This window comes from Ochotona curzoniae, unplaced genomic scaffold, assembly GCF_017591425.1.
Source record: "Ochotona curzoniae isolate NIBS_2020 unplaced genomic scaffold, NIBS_Ocur_1.0 contig_66, whole genome shotgun sequence".
Classification (NCBI taxonomy): domain Eukaryota; kingdom Metazoa; phylum Chordata; class Mammalia; order Lagomorpha; family Ochotonidae; genus Ochotona; species Ochotona curzoniae.
The window spans coordinates 14812054-14829111 of NW_024466512.1; the positions used below are offsets into that span (position 1 = coordinate 14812054).

The following is a 17058-nucleotide window of genomic DNA, read 5'->3' on the forward strand; positions in this document are numbered from 1 at the left end:
CCCACCGCGGAAGTTGGTGTTGAAGCTACGGCAGCCATCATTGCTAATGGCGCCAGGAGTTTCCTGGTTTGCGGTCTCCGGCGTGACGTAGCTCCTCCGCCTAGTCTCGCCGTTACCCTGGGCAACGACCGAGACGTCCGGGGAGGGATGCCTCTATAGAGTGGTCCACAGATGACCAAAAAGTTGGAGTTGGGCACGTTAATTTCTACTGTAAACTGAAGACCCTGTCTCTTTGTCCTTGGCTTGCTGACGCGTCTGGCCTCTCATTTCAGTGGGTAAGTTTAGGATTTGCCCGGAAGTTGCATTGGGCACTTCCGAATAAGGTCATGGCAGGAGGGTGGGGACAGCCGCCGCCCGCACCCAGGGAGAGGCCGGGTCGGGAGCCGGGTTGCGAGGTGCGGCGAGGCATCCTCGGAGCCCAGGGCCGGGCTCTGGTCGGATGGCGCCCGGGGAGAGCGAGCGTGGGCGCACGGCCGCTTCTGCCGGGCGGAGGCTCCGTTCCGGGCCGGGCAGGCGGAGACCCGCCCTCCCTCCGCCCCGGGGCGAGGCCGTCCGACCGGCCGCCCCAGCCCCGCCGGAGCCTGGCCTGCCGACCACACCCCCGGACGGCCCCGGAGGGCCCTCGGCCTCCCCAGACGGCCGGCTCTTCTGTTAGCACGCCCCCTCTTTGTCCTCTGCTCCCAGGAGTTTCCGTGTCGGCCTTGGCCGCCCTCCTGAGAGCGGGCGAGCGGACCCGATCCTGCGCGGGTTGCCCCGAGGCTTGTGAATATTCATAAAAATACGCTAGCCTGTCACACTTTGTCTCGTGTGTGGTTCTCTCTGTAGGCTTGAGTGGAGAACTCTTGTCACCTTGGAACACCTGAGGCTGCAGGAGAAAGACTAGAACTTCAGGTAAATTCAGCATCATTGTATACCAGCCCAGTGCACCGGGAGCAGACAAAGCGTTCAATTCCTAGTCTCTTCTTAGTTCAGAGGCCCAAGCTGAGACGGACTGCTCTCTTTCTCTTGGGGGGATAACTCTGGAAGACTGTAGTGGTTGGTGCTTTGGAATCTTTTACCTTGGAGAAGGGCTTCTGTTTTTTACCTAACTACCATGTTTATTCCTGAATGGGATGGTTGGCATCCTACACATCTGCCTACATTGTAGGCACAACCGTACCCTGCACAAGCGTATTATTTTGATACATACTTACTGCAAGATTGAATAGATTGGTTGTGTCCTGGACGCCCCAGACACTGCCAGCCAAGTTTTAGGGACCTTCAGCGTATCAGAAATTCCGCACGGATCCTGCTCCTCAACTTTTTCTTGTTTCTCCTATGAAGTTTTTAAACATGATTTTTCCTCAAAATATTGAAAATGTGCATGTCTTTTCACAGATTTCGTTATTGTCAATTATTAGCAGGAAATTCTTACAAGGAAATGAGTAATTCTGTAATATTTTAAAATACTGTCCATTTGCAAAGCTTCCTGAATGATGCAAGAATATCTTTTATCCCACCCCAGCCCGAAATCAAGGTGCAGTTAAGACTGATGGATTTTATTTGGTCATTGTATCTTTTGAGTCTTATCAAAAACAGCTGTTTTTTTTTTTTTTCTTATCCTGTAATGTCATTTTGAAGAGTTCAAGTCATGAGTCATCTTCAAAAATAAGAGACGCCTCTTTTTCTTATTCCTTGCAAGCTAGAAATGAGCCAAGAGGCTTAATTAGATTAAGTTTAACCGCTCCTCCCCCAGCCCCCAGCACAGTTCGTCAGTCCCGGTGAACTCTTCTCAGATACAGGCACCCTTGCCGTGAGGTGCTGCTTCAGTCCACCTCGCGTCTGGCCTGTTCCGCCCTCCACAGTGTCCCACAAAGAGGAGGTCAGCAGTTGCTCTCCTGTGTGTAGAGAGCATGTGAGCGCTTCGACCTGGCAACACAGGCTGCCTGCAGTGAAGGACTGTTGCTACCGATTTGCCCATACTTGGAGCTGATGTCATGGAGTCCTTCGCGGAGTGTACTGATGTCAGCATAGTTTCAAGAGTTTCAACTCCAGGCGCCCTGCACACTGTTGAACAATGTGTGGGCCCTGCAATTCAAATACAGACGAATCCTGATGCTATCAAAGTGAATACCAAAGCAACTACCGGCCATTTGGGCACATTCCAGTTTAGGCAATGTTATTTTTCTCCCTGAATTTTTCTTGCAAGTCCTAATTGGTCCTGGTTGTTCTTGCAATAGCTTTTTCGTAGAATTAAGTAGAGCTTATTAAAAATTTCAACATCGAGATCATATTTAACACCTTAGTACATTAATGCTTTCTGCCCAATAGATAGAGAAATGCTTGTGGAATTTACTGCATAAACACAAGAGGAGCGTTTCTGCCAGCTGCCATGCTCGTGTACTCCTCTTAACATGCATTTGATCATTTTAAGATAAGTGAAAGGGGAAAAAATGTTCTGTGAAGCCAGAATCTCCTACCTAGGTAAAGAATGCTTTTAGCTGTCATATTAAAATGTAAAATGTGCTTTATCACTGCTTCGTGTAGTTGAAAATTTTAGGGGACTTTAAAAGAGTTAAGTTGACTGGATTCCAGGAAGGCACATACCACACTAAACAAGCCCTCTAGTTTCCGGACGAGACTTGTTTCAGAAACCAGCTCAGCTGCTGGCTGGGAACTTAGTCTCCTCAGCCTCTTCCGTGTTCAGTGGAGCCGGAACACCTCTCCAGATTGCTGAACAGTTAACTCAGTGTGAAGTGTTTCTGCTTGGTGTACCCACATGGAAATGTGGTCAGTGGATGGCCGTTATTAATAATTCACAGAGCAGTCCAGTTGGAATACGTAGGGGGCATTAAAAATTTAGTGAGTGGTTGAGAGGGTCTAGTATTTAATCCGGTGTAATATATTGGGGAGTTAATTAAACCTCAGCAATTCTGATTTCTGAAGGGCTCCAGAATTGGGGCCACCGTATTATAATGCAGGTGATTTAAGGATCCGACTTGGAGAAACACTGTGTAAAATGCCAAGCGATTCTTTCTTTGTATATTACTGATATAGCCAAGTAAACATAATCTCAAGTAATAAAAGGCTAATAGCTAGCAGCTTCAGGTCCACTGTCTAATACTGAATTTTGAAACAGGGTAACTCATTAGGAAAAGGCCTTTTCGCATCAGTAACATGCCATTTTCTACTAACGTGATGGTAGTGCCTATGGATGGGTAGAGCAGGGCCCTGGGCATCGTGCAGGTTCCCCCAAGAACAGCCTGTGCAAACGCCCGGGCACACTGTAGAAGCTAGGCACTGCACATTCTATTCTCATGAGTCGGAATTCATTAGCCAAATTGAGCATGTTGCAACATTTTTCTAGCAGCAGCATAGAATCTACTAGACTTTCCAACTGTATGGCACATGTTGCTACTCGGCGTCTCCCGATGAACATTATCAATCCAATGAAACCCTCTGCCGCCATGTGGGCAGCTGCGAATGAGCTCCACTCCTTTGTGTTGGCCAAGAAACTCATTCTTCCTGGGCTCAGTCTTTTATCCTGTTAGATTACAGGCAGGGCGTGGTTTTGAAACTTCATCTGTCAGGCAATCCCAAAGTCTGGGATAAGACAAAAGCTAAACACTTTCGTTATTGCTGTCATGTCTGCCACCCTCCACTCACAAGGTGTACCAGGCAGATTGGATTTACATTAAAGGAGCTAATTTCATATCCACACACACACAAAATTCCTTTACTGTGCTGAACCTAAATCCATGCTGTGCTGCTAGGGCCACTTTCAGTGGCCACAGATTGCATTGTTGCTTCTCAGTGAGCAGTAAGGAGAAAATGATACAACGTGGCATCACCATGTATGTGGGAACCTGTGTTTTACTCGAGTGCCCGTATTGGCTAGGCAGGTAAGGTCTAGGGAAAGCAGTTAACAGAAGTGAGAGCGGCGGAACCGGAGCCGGGGAGCATGCGCTCAGCGGGACTGAGCCTTCGCTTCCAGCCCTGGCCAAGCCGTGCCATGTGTGACCACGACTTCCTACTGCCACACTTACCATCTAGAGAGAAAATTTTGTTCTCACATGAGATCTCCGGGTTTTTACACATTCATTAAAGTACTTTTAAAATCCAGCAAACCAATAAGACATTTAACTGTGGCCAGAACTGCAGGCTATGAGCCCTGTCTTTCCTCCATGTAAACATGGCTGGTCCTTTGGTGGAGAATTCAATAATGATGCTTATGTAGCGGAGCAAGCTTCCATTGTCCTGATTTTTTTTATTCTTTGCTGGCAACCTAAAAGCACTTTCTTAACCTTGACTTATATTATTATAAAGGTTTCCTTTATTATTTTTTAAATTATTTATTTGAAAGGTTAAGTTTAGAGAGAAAGAAGCAGAGAGATCCTCCATCCCTAAACGGCCACGTCAGCCAGGCTGAGCCAAGCTGAAGTCTGGCACTGCACCCACGTCTCCCACATCTGTCACCTGGGTGACAAGAACCCAAGTGGGTGGGCCCTGTCTGCTGCCTTCCCAGGCACATCAGCAGGGAGCTGATCAGAAGTGGAGCAACCAGCACTTGAACCCACTGTGCCACAAAGCTGGCGCAGGAAAATAGGTTTTTAAAGAAAACACTTAAATATGTCATGCTGTCTTAGAGATACTGCAGTGTTTATAAGGACTCAAAGATTGTAGAGCCACAAGCTACCTTCATGGTCATCCAGAACAAGACCTTTGGTGGTGGTAGGGAAATTTTTCTGTTGACCTTTGCAATCCCAGACAGATTATATACAGAATTTTTTAAATATATATTTATTTTTATTGGAAAGGCAAATTTACAGAGAGAAGGAGAGACAGAAAGATCTTCCATTCACTTGTTCACTCCCTGAATGGCCACAATGGCCAAGCTGAGCCTGCCTGAAGCCAAGAGCTAGAATTCTTCTTGGTCTCCCACACGGGTGCAGGGTCCCAAGGCTTTGGGCTTTCCTCCACTGGTCTCCCAGGCCACAATCAGGAAGCTAGATAGGAAGTGGAACATCCGGGATACGAGCCAGCACCCATGTGGCATCCTGGTGCTTACAATAGGAGGATTAGCCAATTGAGCCATCATGCCAGGCCCTTACATACAAATTTTTTTACATTGAACAGGTCACATCACTAGTTAGCAGTGTGGCCAGAGTGCAACCCTGTCTTAAAGTATAAATTTAAATAAAATTTATGAGAAAAAAATGAATTTATAAACTTCAACACAAGATTTGTTTCACTTATTACATACTATTTTACTACTCTGACTCATTTAAAACATTTGGGACACTAAAATACAATGAGACATTCCATTACAAACCTTAAAAACAGTGTTTTGGGTCCAGGGTGTGGCATCGGAGTTCAACTGCCACCTGCATTGTCAGCATCCCATATGGGCGCTAGTTGGCGTCCCAGCCACTCCACTTCCAATGCAGTATCCTGCTACTAGCCAAGAAAAAGCAACAGAAGGTGGCCCGGTCCATAGCCTAGTGGCTAAAATCCTCGCCTTGCACACACTGGCATCCCATGTGGGTGCCAGTTCTAAACCCAGCAGCTCCCACTTCCCATCCAGCTCCCTGCTTGTGGCCTGGGAAAGCCGTGGGACCCACTTGGGAGACCTGGAGGAAACTCCTGGCTGCCAGCTTTGGATCAGCTCAGCTCAGCTCCAGCCATTGAGGCCATTTGGGGGGTTGAACCAGCAGATGGAAGATCTTCCTCTCTGTCTTTCCTCCTCTCTGTATATCTGACTTTCCAATAAGAATAAATTTTAGAAATCTTAAAAAAAAAAACCACACAGAAGATGACCCATCTCATCCATGTCGGTTTCTACACCCCATCTTTGTTCCTGAATTAGGTCTGACCCAGCACCAGCAGTTGTGGCCATCTGGGAAATGAACCAGCAGATGAAAGAGTTCATTCATTCTCTTCCTCTCTTTCAAAATAAATAATTTTTTTTAAAAGATAAAAGTAGGATTTAATATAATTAGGTTAAAACATTCATATAAATTAATGGAGAGAAAAAAAATTTGAGTGAAGACCTACCAAGAGGTTGGGATACTGAGCATGTATTACGAAGGATAACCACATTGAGCCACGGAATGGCTCGGGCTCCTAGCCAAGATCAAATCATGTCCAGGGAGACACACTGTGACCCAGGAAGACAGTTTTAAAAACACCTCCAAGTCCTGTCCTGAGCGTTTCTAGATGTCAAGGTTTAGCCCTGCGTGCCTAGAATGTTTTCACGATGAAGCTTCTGCTGCTGCGAGTCTCCTTTTCTCTCTGCCCCTTGTCTGGTGACAGCTGCATCTTCCAGAGAGCGCAGCGAAACCAGCATGCAGTAAAGCTGCTGTTCAGCTAGTGAATTCACTGTCTTGGCCTAATGAATATGTTCTCGAAGAACCGTGATACAAACGCCAATGTAAAATATAATACAGCATGACAAAGAAAAGTGTAAGATGCCAATGAAAATGATCTTAAGCTTTTTGCTTTTCTCTAAAGACTGAAAATGTCCCGTGGCATATTCTTTTAGCAGTAATGTGTTAAACAAAATCCACAAAGAGCAGCTTTACCTCCTAAGAGGTTTCCTCCAGAATGCTAATTAGCATTGACAAATGGAATGCAAAATTCATAAATTAAATAAAAATTGGAGCAAGCATTGTGGCCCAATTTAAGCCATTGCTCTCGATGCTAGCATCCTATGTGTACCTGTTTGATTCTGGACTGCTCCAATTCAGATCCAGCTTCCTACTAATGTGCCTGGGAAAGCAGCAAATGAAAATGGCCCAAGCATTTGGGCCCCTGCCACCCACACTGTACAAATGGATGGAGTGCCAGGCTCCTGGCCTCAGGCTGGCCTGGCCATTGTGGTCATCTGAGTGAACCAGCAAATGGAAGGTCCTTCTCTTTCTCTTCCCTCTTTGCCTTTCAAATAATAAATCTTTTAAAAACAATGACTTGATGACAGTTGGAATGACGGAGAATGAGTAGAGAAGTCTCAAGTATTCATGCTTACCTGTAGGTTGCTCATTCTGTTTCAATCATCAGTCTCTGTAACTCTTAATACATATTAATATATCTAATCACAGTAACTTCTTTTCAGAGCACCTAAGTGATGCAGTACAGTAGAAACTGCTAACATTTCACCGAGCTGTCATGTGTCAGGGAGACTGTATGGCTTTATGTGATTTTCATCTTTCAGTGCACCAGTCATACCAGTTGATGCTATTAGTAAGTTCTGTTTCAAAGAGCCTAAGGCTTACAAAATCAAGTGTCTAAGTGGTTGCTCTAACTCCAGACCCTCTCCCAGCTGTTAGACTGTGCTCCTGATTCCTGCATAACACCAGCCCTCCCACCGGCATCTTTTCACATTCCTCTGGGACTAGGAAGTTCACCTGCAGAGTTGATCAGCTTGTGCCATGAATTCTGAGGACGCCAAGGACTTTTTCCTCCTTGTTGTGCTCTCACGCAGTGGGTTTAAGTCTGGGCCAGGCCAAAGCCAGGAACCAGGAATTTCAACTGAGTCTCCCCGTGGAGGAGGGGCTCTTGTCCTTGTGCTTTCCCATCTCCACCATTTCACAGTGCAGTCAGTTGCTCAGATGGAAACATCTTCTCAGCCTTTTGGCTAAGACAAAGTATAGAATATGTATCTGCCTGCACCTAGACTATGTGAAGGACCTTTTAAATCTGTTGAGGTCTTTTGCATCCTCAAATATTTCACTGGTTCTCCTTTTCTCCCTCAAGATCAACTTGGTTATAATTACTTTCAGTCATTTTCCACACTGGATCATAGTCTTTTTAGCACAGCTTCCCCTCCACCCATATAATGCACCCTGAGCGGTCATCCCATCCTCATGTTTTTGCACATACAGTTACCTGAATTCCATCCCCATTGCTGCCTTCCAGCACAGCTCCCTGCGTGTTCCTGTGGCATTGTAGCAGACATCTCAGTAGAGAACTTAGTGTGTTATTGCAAAATTACCATAACTGTACACTTCTTACTCAATGTAAGCCTTTCTGCTTCTTCTATGTATAGAGCAATGGTGTGTTGGGTTGTTATGTTCAAAAGATAGGTAGTCCTTACTAGTTCCAATTAGTTGTCCAGGCCAGCACTGTGACCCAGAGGGGTAAGCTGCCACTTGGTACTCCCACACCCCGTACCAGCTGCAAGTCTTGGCAGCTCTGCTTCCAGTCCAGCTCTCTGCTAGTACACCTGGGAGGCAGCAGCTGATTCAAGACGTGGAGTCCCTGCCACCCGTGTGGAAGACCAGACTGCAGTTCCTGCCCCTGGCCTCAGCCCAGCAAGCCCTCCCTGCTACAGCCGTGGGGAAAGTGAACCAGCACTTCCTCTGATCTCTCTGACATCTTACCTTTCAAATAAATAAAATCCTTCTTAATTAGTTAGTTATAAATACTGTAGTTTTCCTTGATACACATGCTTGTTTATAGCATCCTAGCTACAAACGTCATATTGAAAATTACATTGCCCAGGATTACAGAGTACACCCTAGGGATTATTAGTCCCATAAAAATACTTGTAATGGATTCCAGGATAAAATAAGTTTTGATTTTGTTTTTAAATTTATTTATTTTTGTTGGAAAGGTAGATATACAGAAAGAAGGAGAGACAGGACAATCTTCCATTCACTAATTCACTCCCCAAGTGGCTGCAACAGCTGGAGCTGAGCCAGTCAGGAGCCAGGAGCTTCTGTCAGATCTCCCACACAGGTGCAGGGTCCCAAGGCTTTGGGCCATCCTCGACTGCTTTCCCAGGCCACAAGCAGGGACCTGGATGGGAAGTGGAGCTGCTGGGACATGAACTGGCACCCATATGGAATGCCGGCGTGTGTTAAGACTTTAGCCACTAAGCTACCACACCAGGCCTCAAATTAAGTTTTTAAGAGACAATGTATATTTGCTTCTCTTTAGATATTCGTCATACAGTTTAATATACCAATGCTTCTAAAAAGTGCTGCTGTTAAAAAGAAATTTCAACTTTCTTTTCCCTCGGGATTTCTCAATTTAACAAGCGGAATCTTATAAAAGTCCATTAACTTCTCAAAGGACATCACGGTATAATTCATTGCATTGATCAACATTTATAGCAGAGTTTACATGTTCTAATTATGCCTGAAAACAGTGTTACAGATATACAAATTTAGTTCCATATCTTCAACTTCCACTTGCAGTTTCTGAGTTCCTGAGACAATGGGTCTGTGTTTAAACTCTACCTAATCCTCCTCCTAGACTTTACCCAGAAAAGGCATCTCTCTAGCCATGTCCACTTTGACCCTGATGAAATGCTACACAGGTAAAAATGTCTCGGGGTGCAATAGACACAGGAAATAGCAGTACTTAGGACATGAAGACTCCGCGTCGCTACTGTGCCCGGGAAGCAGCAGATTTTGACAACATCCCATCTACGTGGGGTTCTGGGTTGTGTGCCTGGCTCCTGGCTCCTGGCTCCTGGCTCCGGCCTGGCCCAGCGCAGACTGTGGCAGGCATTTGGAGAGTGAACCAGGGAACAGGAAAATCTCTCTCTTTCAAATAACCTAATGTTTAAATAAATTTATATACATGTTAAATTTATGTACAAATTTATATACATGTTATAAGGAAATATAGCATGATGATTATGAAAATGTTATATTAGAATAAAATTAAGAGATTGAAATACAAATCTGGGGCCCAATGCAATAGCGTAGTTGTTAAAGTCCTCACCTTGAATGCACCAGGATCCCATATGGGCACCAGTTCTAATCCCAGTGGCCCTGCTTTCCATCCAGCTCCCTACCTTTACTTGGAAATCCAGTCAAAGACGTTCTAATCTCAGTGGCCCTGCTTTCCATCCAGCTCCCTACCTTTACTTGGAAATCCAGTCAAAGACGGCCCAAAGCCTTGGGACCCTGCACCTATGTGGGAGACCTGGAAGAAGTTCCTGGCTCCTGGCTTCGGATTGGCTCAGCCCCAGCCATTGTGGTCACTTGGGGAGTGAACCATCGGACGGAAGATCTTCCTCTCTGTCTCTCCTCCTCTCTGTAAATTTGCCTTTCCAATAGAAATAAATAAATCTTAAAAAAAAAAAAAAAGAAAAAGAAATACAGATCTGGAGAGAAAAGGAGTACTATCAAAGTTCTGGCTTACAAAATAGGCTTTTTTAAAAATAGATGTTAGCTGTCAAGTTACTCAGTTATTTAGATTGTAGCTGGGTATATTTTTTTTTAAAGATTTATTTTTATTATTTTTTTATTGGAAAGGCGGATATACAGAGAGGAGAGACAGAGAGGAAGATCTTCCGTCCGATGATTCACTCCCCAAGTGAGCACAACGGGCCGATACTATGCCGATCCGAAGCCAGGAGCCTCTTCCGGGTCTCCCACGCGGGTGCAGGGTCCCAAAGCTTTGGGCCGTCCTCGACTGCTTTTCCAGGCCACAGGCAGGGAGCTGGAAGGGAAGCGGGGCTGCCGGGATTAGAACCGGCGCCCATATGGGATCCCGGGCGTGCAAGGCGAGGACCTTTAACCACTTGCGCCACCGCGCCGGGCCCAGCTGGGTATATTTTTAAAACTGATACAATAGGTACTTTTGAATGTACTAAAATAATATCCTTTATAACTTTAGACTTACAAAAATTTGTCAATTTTAAAATATGTACAGTGATACATAATATTTCAAAATCTCTGGGAGTGTGCAGGTAGGAAACTTAGGGCCACTGGCGTATATTTTCAAGGTCCAGAAGGACACCGCAGTGCAGTCCATTCCTACAACCATAACTTATCAAACTAAGTCATCCCAGGGATCTTTAACTTGCTTTATTGATCTTAAAGTAATAATCGTTCCTAGACATTGTGTCTTCTACTCTAATGAAGCAAAGTGTTTCATGACAAAGATCTGATTTTCCTCCAAAATCCTTTTGCATTAATTTTAGACTTCAGCTGAAATAGCTAAAACAGGTTTATATTGTCACAATTTTGGAAATGCAGTATTATCAAAACTATTATCTCGGGCCTGGTGCAGTAGCCTAGTGGCTTAAATCCTCGTCTTGCATGAATTCATACATCGGGATCCCATAAGGGCACCAGTTCGTGTCCTGGCTCCTCCACTGACATCCCTCCTTGTGGCCTGGGAAAGCAGTCAAGGACAGCCTAAAGACTTGGGACCCTGCACCCACGTGGGAGGCCTCGCAGAAGCTCCTGGCTCCTGGCTTTGGATCAGCTCAGCTCTGGCTGTTGTGGCCACTTGGGGAGTGAACCAGCAGACAGAAGATCTCTCTCTCTTTCCTTCCCTCTGTATATCTGCCTTCCCAATAAAAATAAAATAAATCTTAAAAACAAACAAACAAAAAAACGACTTGTTAGAAAAAAAAAAAAACTTATTTTTGGGACAAACTGCAGCTATGCAAGAAAAGGAAGCAGCTCTTTTAATTACCCAGACCAAGAGTTTCAAGAAAAATGAATTGTCACAAGTACATCTGTGAGGACTCACAGTTTAGGTCTCATTTGCATACAAATACTTGATTCTCACAGTTTAATGTTTGCTCTTAAAATATGCCTTGACAATCTATATCATTTCCTAACTCTGCATAGCATTCTGCCCTAGCAATATTCCACAGCTTGATGTGTTGGCTAACATTTTATTATTACATGCAATGCTTTCATGACATTCTTACTCTCATGCCTTTACATGTTCATGTGTTGGAGAGCTGACTACTAGAAGAATATTTGATTCAAAGCATACACATTTAATTGTAGTAAATATTACGAATATCTCTAGTAAAGTTATACCCACAGAGTCCCTACTTTGCTATTGAAATTAAAATGCCCCACCAGCATTCCTGAATTTATTTTCTATTAAACTTACCACCTTCCAGCTTTGTCGTTTTCCTTCTCAAATCTAGGCTGTTTTTGTTCATTCCGCTCGCGGAGGAACAGTGCTCGGCGCCTGTCTGAATGGCCGTGGCATTGTGTACACACTGAAGTCTCAGTCATAGCTGATACATGTTTCTCCTTTGGCTCATCTGTCCCTGATGTAAAAACATCTCACCTGACTAGTGAGAAAATAAAGAAACAGTCCCACTCCTTAAGAGCATTTGATACTGGACAAAGCCCCAAGGTTGACTATTAGCAGACCACCTGGGAGAAGGAAGGAAGCTCCTTCCTATTTGGACTCTCAAGGCAGTTAATTATCAAGAAAATGTAACCCAGCCAGTACTGGCCATCCAACCTGTACTGTGCTTGTTTGAGCCCTTCCCTTCCTGTTTCTCTCCTGCCAGTGCCCTAAGGGGCTTGGGAATAGGTACCATCCCAAGCGAAGTAGACACCACCTAGGCAAATGACAGGACCGGTGCTCCACACAAGGCCCAGCCCATTCCCTAGCAGTCCTTGGCCCCACACCCCACACCCCACACCCTTTACTAACAATGGCAGCTTTGTCACACTCTGAGGTTTGGGAGAGCACCAAGTTGCATTGTTTTCCTCAGGCCAGATTTTGATTTGAAGTTGTATAACTAGGAGAAAACAAAGCATAGTGGTTCAAATCCAAGTAGCTGGAGTTCTCTACTTGATAAAATAGTTGCATTTAAACATTTGTTCACCTTGCACCCATGTTAACATTTTTGTAATAAGCTATTTTTTATCAAGATTTGTTTTTATTTATTGGAAATGCAGATTTTATAGAGAAGGAGAGATAGAAGGATCTTCCATCTGCTGGGTTTATTCCCCGAATGGCCACAACTGCTAGAGCTGAGCCAGTCTGAGGCCAGGGTCTCCCACATGGGTGCAGGGTCCGAAGGATTAGCCAGTTGAACCATTGTGCCAACCCCACATATATATATATTAAAAAAAATCTTTATATTTCCTTTACATGTATTAATACCTATAGTGTGTGTTCTCCCTTTCAGTCAGATTTGCACCAAGTAAGAGCCTGGTTTTTTCCTGTTGGTTTTGATAGCTACATTCAAGGCTAATATTATCACCTTTCAAGCTGTCCTGGGAGAGCAAGAGTAATAACTAGGTACTACTTGCAGGCCTAAGTAGCAAAGAGGAAAGACTGGGAGAAGCTGTACAGTCTCAGGAAATTGCATGTTGTGTTTACAATAAATTCCCTTTAATGACTTGCTATATGCTCACTCCACTGCCTATTTCATTTTCTATCCCTGAGAGCAACACAGTGAGATTTGATGATGAGGTTTTAGAAAAGAAGTTCCTTGAAACTTGAAAGCCATTCCATAGTAAGAATGTGAGGGAAAGGTTTGGTGGACGGATAGCAGTAAGCTTCTGTTAGCAATGTCAGAGTAGTGGAGCAGAGATAATAAAGAGCAGAAGCAGCTTCACTTGAACATAACTAACTTGCAGTGGGTGGAAAAGGCAGACACCACACCGGCTTTATCACGTTATAAATAGTAAATCTTTGTTCTGTGGTGGTGATGTGCAAAGATCCCTGGCCAAGCTGTGTCTAAATGGTGAGATACAAATGGGTAGGACTGTCTGGAGAAGCAGCATGTCCACAACTATGTGCAGCGCATTCAGCATGATGTGGGATCAGCGGCTGGAGCAGATGTCATTGGTAAAGGTGGCATGTATGCTGAGAATATTTCTAACAAAACCTTCATGAAAAGTGTGCTTGTCCTTGAGTATATAGTATCTGTATTTAAATATTAATAAGCTGAAAGTATTTGGCACTTCTGTTTCTCCAGTGCCAATTTCACCTGTTGGCTTGCTTCCTTACCCATTGCAGCTGTACAGTCAGCACCTTCATGACAGGCTTTTGCTGAGCAAAGGCATTAAAAGTAGAACTGTTAAGCCACTGAGAGAAACCAAAATGTTGCAAAATAATGTTTGCCTACCTCCTCTTCCTAAGCACCAATTCCAATTGCAGTTAATTTTTGTCACCTTCCGTTCAGGGGAGATCCCATCAGTGACCAGGGTGGCCACTTGTGAACACCTGTTCCTCAGCTAGCACTGTTACCTTTGTATAAAAGCCTGTGCTACTAGTTTTTCACTGGGAGAGGAAACATTTAAAATACCCAGCCTTCTAGGGAACACAACTGATTAATGAAAGTTGATAAGCTCTAGAGGATTATGAAACAGTGATTTCAACCTTGTTTCAAAGAAAAGAACCATTGGAAATAGGGAAATATGTACAAATAAGGTAATTCATTTCCTATGTGAATTATGATTTTACTTTTTAAGCTAACGTAAAAATGTCTCAGCCAATTCGTTTTGGGGAATTATTCTAGAAGGATATTAATAATTAACTTCTTATTGAAGGGAATAAAACCCTGTATCCAACAATTCCGATATGGCAGAAGTGAAGTCACTCTTCCGGGAAGTTCTTCCAAAACAAGGTAAGCACATCACCGATGCCCAGAGGCCAGGGACTGTCACCGATGCCCAGAGGCCAGGGACTGTCGCGGGGACTGCAGGGTAGCAGTGCCGGGCAGCAGGCACAGTCTAAGTGCCTGCAGTTCTTGTGTTTCTCTGCCACCTTTACTGTCCACTGTTACTAGATGACAAGTCTTCAAAGAGTTCATAGAAATGTGTACTGTGAAGAAACTGTGTGGATTTCAGGTTTTTTGTAACAAAATAAGCCTTTTAATTCTGCTTTTCCACCAACTCTGTGAAGTAGCTCATATGCCGTTTTACAGAGCAGCTGTATAAGCAGGAAGTAAATGAAGCAGTTTCTTACGCTGCAGATCCTGCTATACTGAAGACTGAAAATTATATGAAAATTTTAAAAGAGAATAACAGCATTCAGCATGTTAAGGTATGCAAGTGAGAATAACGAAAACAAAATCAAAAATTAAGCTTACACAGGATTTCATAATTGAAACAGCCATGTCAAATTTATGGACTTTGTTGTATTTCTACCTTTTGTATAAATTCTAAATGTTATCTTAAATTAAACACCTGAGACCAAAGGTTGTATACCCAGTGGTAACTTACTCTCGAGGAGGAATTCAAAGCCCGTCTTCCTCAAGAGTACCTTGAGTGTTCAAAAATGTTGCTCACAGGGCGACTTTTCCTGCTCCCAAAGCAGAACTTAGAGTAAGAGATTTTTTTTACTGACAAAGGTCTGTTTTTGGCAAGTCTACATCACCAAACAACTGGGTTATCCTTCTCAAATTCATTCTTATTTCTTGTTAAACTTAGGACAATTGTCTGTGGAAGACGTGACCACAATGGTGCTGTGTAAACCCAAACTTTTGCCCTTAAAGTCTTTGACTCTGGAAAAACTGGAGAAGATGCAACAAGCAGCGCAGGAAACAATTCGCCAGCAAGAAATGGCAGAGCGCGAGCGACAGCAGATCACACAGAAATAACCTGGCGCTTTAGTGCTGGCTGAACCTGCAGTGATGAGAAAACAACCCGAACCTGTATGCCGAAATGTTAATGAAACTGATATTCTTAGAAATGTAAAAACATCCAAGATTGAGGAAACCTGCATTGGTGAATTTAAACTCAGTTAATGCTGAACCAAACTTAACAGGATTTTTTTCTACTTAAACCATGTTTTTTTTTTAAAGTTTCAACTCACCATTCCTAATGCTGTCAGTTTTGTAGGTAACATGGTTAAGAGGTCAACAGATTCAACACAAGTTTAATACAGAGAATAATCTTGGAAATTTGCATCACATAAAGTATTTGTTATAAATTCCGTTATCTTAACTAATTCTGTGTGTCACATCATGTTTTTACTTTGCGTACCAGTGATGATTAAATTATGATTAAACTGGGATTTTTTTTTTGTTTGTATTTTAAGATTTATTTTTATTGGAAAGTCAGATACAGAGAGGAGGAGAGACAGAGAGGAAGATCTTCCATCCAACAGTTCACTCCCCAAGCAGCTGCAGTGGCTGGAGCTGCACCAATCCGAAGCCAGGAGCCTCTTCCAGGTCTCCCGCATGGGTGCAGGGTCCCAAGGCTTTGGGCCGTCCCTGACTGTTTTTCCAGGCCACAAGCAGGAAGCTGGAAGTGGGGGAGCAGGGCAGCCAGGATACGAACCACAGCCCATATGGGATCCTGGCACATGCAAAGCAAGGAGCTTTGCCACTAGGCTACTGTACCAGGCTCAATTAAACTAATCCTTAAGCAAATATCTAAGAAACCGTCACCTATTCTGCAATTAACTAAAGCTCTTAACTGTACTTATTTTTAAGGACTTGAGGCATTTCATGACTATTTTCATGACTCAAGTGTCAAAAACAATGAAAAGATGAACATTGTTATTGTAATTACCTATTTAAAACTAAAGTAATGTGGTTTTGAAAAATCCTATAATGTAAGTATGAGCATTCAATTTGGAGTTTCAATTCTAAGGCAATAATACCAGATATATTCTTAAGAATACTTATGTAGGGCCTGATGTGGTGGCCCAGCTGACTAATCCTCCCCCTGCAAGTGCCAGGATCCTATATGAGTGCCAGTTATTGTCCCAGCTGCTCCACTTCCTAACCAGCTCCCTGCCTGTGGCCTGGGAGAACAGCAGAGGATGGCCCAAAGCCTTGAGACCCTGCACCTGCATGGGAAACCTGGAAGAAGCTCTTGGCACGTGACTTTGGGTCAGCTCAGCCCCAGCTGTTGCAGTCACGTCAGGAGTGAACCCAGTGGACAGAAGATTTTTCTCTGCGTCTCTCATTAATCTTCCTTTCCATAAATAATTTTTTTTAAAAAGAGAATACTTTTGTAAATTATTAATATAATTCTCAGTTGGTTTGTTGAAACCAAAATGCAGTTAAATTAGCAAAGATCTTTAAGTCTTACTGAGTTATAAGGCTCTATCAGAGTTTAGAAATATGTTAATTCTTAGAAATCTAAAGAAGATAGGAGGTAATATTTCTCAGATTGAATACATGAAAATGTTTGAGTCATAACACAAACCATTTTTGGTAATAAGAGTTCAAGAATTACCAAGGCTATTATATACATATCTTGCAGAAATTTAATCCTAAAGGGATCATTTACTATTGTACTTTCAATTTATAATTTTGTAAGAATTATTTTTTAAAAACTTGCTAGGAGCCTAGCTTAAATTCAACAAATTTGCTTCCTTACATTATTTAAAATTAGTGTG

The 17058-nt window shown here is 43.5% G+C and overlaps 1 protein-coding gene across 2 annotated transcripts; it reads left to right on the plus strand.

The window, feature by feature from the left end:
* The first annotated feature begins 3 nt into the window (after window positions 1-3).
* On the plus strand, window positions 4-15502 carry BBIP1 (BBSome interacting protein 1). Of its 2 annotated transcripts, XM_040992122.1 has the most exons (4): window positions 6-275; window positions 826-891; window positions 14256-14332; window positions 15138-15502. In XM_040992122.1, the coding sequence occupies exons 3-4, from the start codon at window positions 14287-14289 to the stop codon at window positions 15305-15307; spliced, it is 216 nt and encodes a 71-aa protein (XP_040848056.1). In that variant the 5' UTR covers window positions 6-275; window positions 826-891; window positions 14256-14286; the 3' UTR covers window positions 15308-15502. The 2 variants fall into 2 exon arrangements, with proteins under 2 accessions (XP_040848057.1, XP_040848056.1); XM_040992123.1 differs by lacking the exon at window positions 826-891 and having other exon boundaries at window positions 4-275.
* Window positions 15503-17058: the final 1556 nt, after the last annotated feature.

What these genes read in the sequence shown, in the direction of transcription:
- BBIP1 (XM_040992123.1), top strand. Translation starts at nt 14,287, where the DNA reads ATGGCAGAAGTGAAGTCACTCTTCCGGGAAGTTCTTCCAAAACAAG. An exon ending in GGAAGTTCTTCCAAAACAAG is followed by an intron (nt 14,333 to 15,137) that starts GTAAGCACATCA and finishes TGTTAAACTTAG; the next exon opens with GACAATTGTCTGTGGAAGAC.